The sequence below is a fragment of the Protopterus annectens genome, chromosome 5.part0 (genome assembly GCF_019279795.1).
Source record: "Protopterus annectens isolate FY-2018-M chromosome 5.part0, PAN1.0, whole genome shotgun sequence".
NCBI classification, from domain to species: domain Eukaryota; kingdom Metazoa; phylum Chordata; order Ceratodontiformes; family Protopteridae; genus Protopterus; species Protopterus annectens.
This window is the reverse complement of record NC_056735.1, coordinates 496,158,715-496,167,763: the sequence shown is the minus strand read 5'-3', so window position 1 is coordinate 496,167,763 and position 9,049 is coordinate 496,158,715. Positions and strand designations below refer to the sequence as shown.

At 37.8% G+C, this 9,049-nt stretch overlaps 1 protein-coding gene across 1 annotated transcript in view; it reads right to left on the bottom strand.

Annotated features, from left to right (window-relative positions):
- Nucleotides 1-9,049, bottom strand: part of SLC38A10 (solute carrier family 38 member 10) — a gene marked incomplete in the record, with an annotated part of 1,157,663 nt that overhangs the window by 558,992 nt on the left and 589,622 nt on the right. Inside the window, 1 exon segment of the mRNA XM_044072422.1 lies at nt 3,428-3,534. Within this exon segment, the coding sequence (XP_043928357.1) occupies nt 3,428-3,534 (107 nt within the window).

Genomic DNA, 9,049 nt, shown 5'->3' with positions numbered 1-9,049 from the left:
ATGCTGGATTTACCCACGGTTGGCGTGGTTTGGTCACGAGGGCGAAGCCAGAGTGGCCAAACCACGCCAACCGTGGGTAAATCCAGCATTACCCACACCCAGGAGTGGGTTATTGCTATTATACAATGACATTATTTAAGAAAAAAAATAATTACTTTTCTTAAATAATGGCATTGTATAATGCCTCCTTGCTGCCCTTCCACAGCTGTCTGGTATTCTGCGGCAGTTCTGATATACTGCGCATGCGTATGCCTGCGCAGTACATCAGAACTGTGGGCAAAAGCAATGGAGAAAGCAAGACCTCCGTTGCTTTTTACAAACTGTTTTCGCTATGTTAAATGGGTTTAACATAGCGAGACAGCTTTAAAAAAGCAACAGAGAATCTCCCTTGCTTTTTTTAAAGCCATCTCGCTATGTTAAACTCGTTTAACATAGCAAAACAGTGTGAAAAAAAGAGAGTTATAGTAATGGAAAAAGTCCAGGCGTCTGATTTACAACGTGCACGCTGACCAATCAGCGTTCACGTTTTTGAATATTAATCGGGGGGAGTTGTATAATGTTCATAGTTTATGTCCATAAGATAAAGTTCATTATGTAACATTTTCTGATAATCATTTGTACATTTATTTTAAGGTTATATTTTCTGGTAATCATTTGTACCTTAATTTTAAATTTATATTACACTTGTGTTTATGAAAAGGTGCTCCACTTTAACTAACTCGATCAACTTTTATGGTCCAGCTGTTGATGTTATACTGGTGTTGCCATCAGTGTGGTTTATACTGACTTCACCCAAGTATCTGACATAGCCACAGCAGACAAACACATTATTAATAGTGCAAGAACAAGAGTTGTTACCTTCTCCTAACTGCATTTTTGCATACTTTTTTATATTAAATTGGTGTTCATCAGATTCTGATCACAAATGCACTGTATCTAAAAGATTATATATGTTGTCACTGCCATTTAAGTTTGTTTCCAGCCCAGATAGTTTTTGCACGATCAGCATATTCTACAGTAACAGAAAAAATTCATAACTAGTAATTAAGACATGATGATGATAAACAAAAAGGTCACAGTACAGAATTATGGGTTAATACTTTATGTGCATTACTAGGATTAGATAACTGATTTTTTTTTTATTTTACCAGGAAGGAACACTCACCAAACCCACTTTATAGTAAACCCACTAAACATCAGCTTAGGTTCATAGGTTGGTACTAGACTATTGGCTCTAGGGCCTATACAAGCCTTGCCATAACAATTCCCAGGCTATTACTTCCCAAAATATTTACTTCCCTGGTCCCCTGTCTAGCAAGGTGACTGACGTGATCCCCGGGATGAATTTCCTATCTCCCATCCAATTGTCAAGGTTCCTTTTGAAAAGGGCCAAAGAGGCCCTCAGCTTGACATGTATGGGCAGTCCATTCCAGAGTATGGGGAGTCTCTGGGTCAAGAACCTATCCTTCCCAACATGTTTTGTTCAGTGTGATGACCAGGTTTAGATCCCTGAGGTGTGTAGCTCTGAGGGATTAGGATTTATTTAAGTGCAGCACGTCTAACAGGGGTTCCAATTACATTATCGAAAGATAACGTAATCGAACGATCAAAACTTCAAAACGGCAACATTTTGAAGATCGCATTGTGGGAACGCAGTACAGTGAGGATTGGAATATTTGCCCTTTCCTCACTGTAGTGTGATCTCAGAGTTGGAATATATATTTAGCGGGGGGTGTGAGAGGCACAGCCCCCTCACAATACAAGCTTTGAAATGCTGCCATTTCGACGTTTTAATCATTACATTATTGTTTGATAACATAATATGAAACCATCCAACAGCACTGTGTTTGACATGGCCTTGCATGTTAAGCAGAGATCACCTCTGAGTAGGCGATATGCGACAGAGTACAGCTGGAGTTTTTTTTTTTTTAGACAGTGGCACTCCCAGCAAAATGTTAAAGTTATGACATTATCTTTCAAAAGCTCAACCCGCCCCCCCAATGGACTAAGAGCCAGCACTGATGACACTGTAGTTCCCTCCCTTTCCTTTTGCAGCTTCCCAGCCAAGTTCACCCTGCTAACTGACACACCAGTATAACAGGGGTCACTGGACCATGCCAAGAATGAAGAGTCACTAGAATAGTGACAAATGAGCTGAAAGGAGGACTGATAACAGATGCTATGGGGACCCCAAAAGCAACCCTCATACCCAGTGCTAAAGAAGAACAAAATTAAACAAGAGTATCAAAAATGATATGAGGATATCATATTTTCCTTGCTTGTTCTTTGAAGTGAAAACTATCAGCCACCATTGATCAGTGGAGGAAACCACTTTCATACCCAGAAAAAGTACGGAGGAGGAACAGTATGGCATTTTAACGACTATAGCTTTGAATGCATAACAAAATCCACTCCAGATAAGTAATGTGACATACTAGCGTCCTTTAACAGGTATGCGAGAAAAAGTCTGGGGTGGACACTGGCAAGGTGAAAAATTGCCACATGGCCCAGATGCCTTGTATTTTCTATGATTACTTTTATCACCTCTTTTATAACTAAGACATTGTAAATGCACTAGGAATGTTTTTACTATCAGTAAGCACACATCAGAATAATTCAGTTAAAAAGAGCAGGCACTATTCTCACATAGTATCCTAAAAAGATAGTGACTCATCACCATAACTGCAACTAAATGGAGAAAAAAGATTATGAAGTTTAGGCTGGACCATATTTTAGGGAATCGAACTGCATTCAGGGAGAAGGACAGACTGAAAAACAAAACTACAGAAGTATGGCATTCCTTATGCTGGGCCAATGCAGGGTTTACGAAATTAAAACAAACATGGATTTTGATTCATTTAGTACTGCAGAGTACATCAAGACTTGAAAAAAAAATTACAGTTCTGTGGTGAATGTAGTAGAAGATATGTTGTTGGATTCTAAAGAGTGTGGCATAGTTATTCATTCCTCATTTCAAATGCCTCCCAGCATTAATGAAAGTGGAAAAGCCCACTTCATTATTCCACACTATGTTTTAGTTTAACAAAACCCAGAGGAAAAAAATCAAGCAAGTTAAAAGAAAGAGAAAAAAGGCCCACAGTGAAATGTCATTCATGCCATCATCACAATGTTTCGGACTTTATAAAGCACCAAATAACTATCTTCAAACATACACACAATGTATTAATTATACACAATGTAAACTTTTCTCCTCAAAACTGCAGTGCTATCTGCCCTCACATAGAAATCTTGTTGCAAATTACTGCATTATGTCACACCAGACTACAGGCACAACATCACATGCGTGATGGACTAGAAATGTTTCCATCCACACACTGAAAGATTTTTCACTGTAGGGTTAAATTAATGAGATTTCAGCATGTGCAATAAGGTGGGAATGGAGAAGTCAATTAGTATTAGCACTGACCTGTGAAGAAAGGCCATTCTTATGGATTTTCTTATAAATGAGGGCTGGGCAGATAAAACAGATGAGGCTTCCCATTGTAGCGCCAGTCAGTCCTAAGATAGTTTCCACTGTGAAAGGGAAAACACTGCATAAGAATCCAATGAACCAAATCATGCTTACATGAACAATGATTATTTTTTTTTAAGCCAAGACAGAAAGAACACAAAATGCAATACTTCATGAATTCTGCTCTGCTCAACATCCAAAAGAAATTAACTGTCAACACCACTGATTGCAAAAGACAGAGAAACACTGTACAAGTACTGCCACCGCTATTAAGCAGCATTATGTCCCTCACCCGAAGTTCACAGTATACTACACTAGACCAAATTATGCAAGCATTACTGAATTAACATAGCATACAGTCTTTAATTTGAGTTACTCTATTAATTCCCAACTACTGGTTGTGAAAAATGATGGTTCTATGGAAAGAATGATTTCTTATTCCTTAGTTCACACTGTCTTCCATCATTTGTCTTCCTGTACCTGTATCACAACTTGCTATTCATTAAATATTTTTGTTCCTTGTATTACGATCCTAGCTTTCATACATATATCCCAGTGCCATGTCATGGCAGATGCCACATTTATTTCATCAATGAATAAATGCTCGAATACATTTTTAAACCACTTCTGACATCTCCCTTGTAACATGCCAATGATTAGTATCAGTAAATTCTACATCGCCACTATTTTCAGGGTCACTCTGAGATTAATTAATGTTATAACAAGCTTTTTACCTGGGATATATTTCATGTTTTTTCCAGCTTAAACCTGGTACCAGCCACCACCACACCTTACAGCCAGATTTTACCAGAATTGACTTATTTCTGATACAGTTTCCTTCCAATAACCCAAGCCTGAATATGAAGAAAAAATTAACTGCATACCTGGTACACTTTTAGGGTTAGTGGTTCAAAACTCCAGACCAACCACTGCCATACTGCAATGTCTAAGCATCCCTTCCACATACTGCGCCTAGACTTAACATGGGGTGTACTACCATTGTACAGTAGTTCTTAATGGCAATTCTATCAAGAGAGTAGGCAAATTCACCTTTGCTTTACTTTTGGTCCTAGTATTAGCAAAGGTTCAAAAGGGCAGGTTGTTGGCTAATGCACAACCCACTGACAACAAATTTGCCAAATGAAGCTCACTGAACCATTGGAAAAATTGCATTCTTCCACATACCAACCATTGAATGGTAGACTTCCTAGGCCAAAACCATAACCATTCCATAATTTTAGTACAGCACATAAACAACGCCAGCTTGAACACATGACCCAATTTTCTTAACTCCTGCAGAGTTTGTCAGTTAAACCATTTGCTGCTACCAACCCATACAGGTACATCCTATCATCAACAAAGTACAAAGTATTTTCTGGCACTATTCCTTAGTGAAAAATCCTACATATCATAGGCATCAGCTAAGACAGAGGTGCAAAATGCCAAAACAAAGCTGGCAGAAAGACTTCTATTTAACTGCTCTACCCAGTTAACACCCAGCACCTGCCTTCTGACACACTTGCCATCCTTCTCTGATTTAAATCCTCTAAACTGCATGTGTAGTTTTATAAAATGTCCATTTAAACAGATTTAATCATATCCCCAAGTTGTATGTCTATGGCCCCACCTTACCGTTGGTCCTATCCTGAACAAATGCCTAGACCTTTGCCCTTCCTACTCATTCTGTTTCTTTACACTTTTTTAGTGCATTCCCATTTATCTCAGGACTTGCATGAATATGTCCAGCTCATTGTTGCTTAGGTATTTGACACCATTTCTAGAATAATTCTCTTCTGTTGTTTCTGTACTCTGCATATGTCCACTTTCAATGTTGCCCTAAGTGAGAAAATACTACCATTCTGTCACAACATGATTACATGTATCAATCTTTCAGAGACAGAGCTATGCTTTGAAAAACAGGGGCACATGAAACAGTGTGCCCTAGTGAGTGCCCCTGGCAAAGTAAAAAAAAAAAAATTCTCTCTCTCTCTTTTTAAGAGCACATCTGTCCAGTCTCTGTTGCGCCACATTAGAAGGGAGATGTAACTCTGTGGTTTCACTCAGCTCTACAACAGCACAAGCAGACCAAATGAGAAGTACTTTTGACAAGAAACTGCAGAAAGCATGTACGTGTGTGTGTGTGTGTGTGTGTGTGTGTGTGTGTGTGTGTGTGCACGTGCGTGCACACGTCTATGAAGTTTCAAATGCAGGTTTACTGGAGAGACTTAACTTTCTTCAGAACCTATAACCAACAGCACTGCCTTCCTGTGCCGAAAACATTGGCACTTTCTAATAGCATGCTCAAAATCACACAATAAGCAAATGGAGTGAAGTAGAATCAAACCCTGTACTCTTCACTAAATGAAGCAGTTCACCAAGACCTAAAGCCTTAATTATCTACACTAATTGATAAATATTTACTAATTGCATTTCCTGATACATCGCTGAGGATTACATTCAGTCAATAATGCCATTCATTACAGTATTATAATGTCTGTTCAGAAAATGCATGTGGATGAAAAATCTGTTCTTCTGCTACTTTTTTAAGTGATTAGAGTACTTTTTTTGTCTTATAATTATGAGGACCAAAACTAAGCTATTAATGAGATGTTCCCTCTGACCAAGGTACATGGTTTGATTCTTTCTACCTTCAATTGTCTACCAAGTGACTCTCAGTAAGTTGCTTAACCAAACATTGCTCCCAGGTGAACCACGAAAAATGACAATTTGTCCAGTGGGCTTACCGGGCCAATAAGTAAGTTGTTTATTTATTTTTTATGGTAAATCACTGTGGATTACAATAAGTCAATAACGCCATTTACTGGAGTTTCATCGCTCTTATTACCCAATAAATGTTTGACCATGCAACACCTGCCATTCTGTTAACTTTTTAAGTGAATTAGAGCTGTCTGGTACTTAAGGCTATGAACTGTTAATGAACTGTTTCCTGTAGTCAAAAATACAGGGTTTGAATTATTCTACATCCATTAGCATAATGTGCGACTTTCAGCAAGTCACTCAGAGTGTGCCCCTGAAAACAGGCATTTTGTCCAATAGGTTTACCTGGTTAACATAAAAGGCAATAATATTTAAATAGTGTCCCATTCTGGGTCTTTGTCCCTCAATGCCCACAATTTTTGTCTTTGCTCACATTTATTGCTCAAAAAAATTTAGTTTCGTTTTCGTCTGTTGCTTTTAAATTTTGTGGCTTTCTGGCGCATTGCTCTTGTTTGCAGTTACTAAATAATGACAGGTACGTAGGTTTCAGGCTTTGTGTCCTTCAGAAAATACTTGCTAATACAAAGTTTGTTATTCTAATAAGTTTCTAAGTGTGTAAGAGAAATACCTGATCTGTCCCCGATGTTGTGATTTTGGTTCTGATTCTTGACCTAAGTTAAGAGGGCAGAGAAGAAATGCAATATATGCCTCTGAAAACAGCGAATGGGGACACATTTCCAAACCATTATTTATAAATGTATTCATTCACTTCATCATCAAGTGATATCTGAGGTGTACAGTCATATTAGTGGCTGCAATTTATGAGGGTTTGTATGTGCACGTGTGCATGCTGAAAGTGTAATTCTGAACTGCCCTCAACTTTTTTTCCTTCCTATTTATAGTCTGTTCCTCATAAAATCTGTGGCATTATGGTGAGGTTTGTGGACTGCAGTCACTACATAATAACAAACATGCAAGTTTCAGAATTCATACGCTCCAGAAAATGCTTGCTAAACACAAAACCTATGTTAGCAACCTTCTAAGTATACAATACAAATATTTAAAAATCTGTTCCTGATTTGGGTGTTTGTCTCTGATTCTTGAACTAAAAAATTGGGAGGGCATGGGGGTGTACTCTGTGGTTCTCACAACAGCAAGCTGAAATAAACTTCTACATCAATATGCATTTTGTTTGTTCATTTGATCGCAAGTAAACATTGTAAGTGCGCACAGTCATACAAGGGTCTGCAATTGATGGTCGTCTGTGTGTGTAATACATATAATATAAATATTGTAGAAATACTTGTTTCTTGGATCCCTGAGCAATTATGGTGTAAAGGAAGAAATCAACCAAAATAAACAGGATCATCACCATACAAGCCATGTTTTCTTAGGTGTGAGGTTTCCTTGTTTTGTTGAATGTTGACAGTGGATTTATTATTTAACTGTGAATAACCTGTATACAGCATGACGTGTACAAGTTTAATGTTAATATTTTCACTAGGAATACATTTTTAATTTATCTTTTTGTCTGCGAGTGCATAGGTGAGAAACGCACTGTGTTTGGGTTACAACCATTTGTCTGGCACTTAGTGCAAGATGAGTAAGGAAGAGAGCTATTAATAAGCGGTTTCCTGTAGTACACGGTTTGATTCCCTCAGCCAATGTTTGTTTTCTGTGCGACTCTGACCATGTCACTTCACTAGACAGTATTCCTTGTCTGTTCCTGAAAAGTAGCACTTATACACAATGGGCTGTCCCAGGTTGTTGGCAAATGCATTACACATTTGTCTTTTGAATTCCTGCACCCTTCACATAGCTGCTAATTACTGCTTCATTATACTGTATATAATTATGAATCCCAGTGTTAATGCTGTAGTTTAATGGGGTACCAAATACATTTTCAATCCATATCAGTTTTAAGTCAAGTTTCAGGAAGTTTCCTGCTGTGCAGACAAAGTTTGCTTTCAAACTGAGAGTATTCTGTTTTGTTTAGCAAATGGCTTCAGTATTTCGGCTGTAAAATTTGAAAGTTTTAAATTAAATCCAAATCTCTGATCAGTGCAAAATGTGTACAACTTGCTGTTATTGAATTTGTATTATTAGATTTGTTTTCTCTTTTTACTGAGTCACAAATGCCTTTGTGCCATTCAACTATTGATGTTGCATTATTAGTGACTGACTTGATTTATTACACTGCAAAGTACTAACACTCCATCTAAACCATAATCCTTGAGCACTACAAACGTAGTTACTTTCTGTGTTGTGTATATTGCCAGGATTTCTCCAATATGTACTTTAGACAATGTAATTTATTGTTTCTTCAAAGGGAAATGGTCTTTCATGTTTTACAATGGATTGCAGGTTAAATGTCACCATCCACTCTATTTTTTTTTTTAGTTGAGTCTTCAGATGTCCTGCATGCCTCATCAGTTAGCTACTGCTCTTAGCAAAAAGGAGACCTGTGTCCATCTCTGCAATCTTTCTTCATGGGAATGAGTTTTAGTAGCATCTTTTCAACACACACAAAATGAAAATTATGGGTACAAACCATAATGACAGATCTGCAAGAAGATGGTCTTTCTTTAATAAATTTTAGGATACTGCAAAAAAAGGAATAGACTGCAGATGAAACTTTCCTAGGCTGCCAGCTCCCCATTTTCATTCGCTCATCCGTCCCTTTCTAGTTCTGAAGTCAGACAGAAAACTGAGATAGGCAAAAAAAGACAAAGACACAAGACAAAAATAGACAGGAGAGAAGATGTTATACGTTGAGTGTGCAAGAAGAGTAAGTTACTGAAGATGGATAACAAATAAAAAGATTGCTGGAAAGTCACCAAAAGTACACACCAGTGAAAT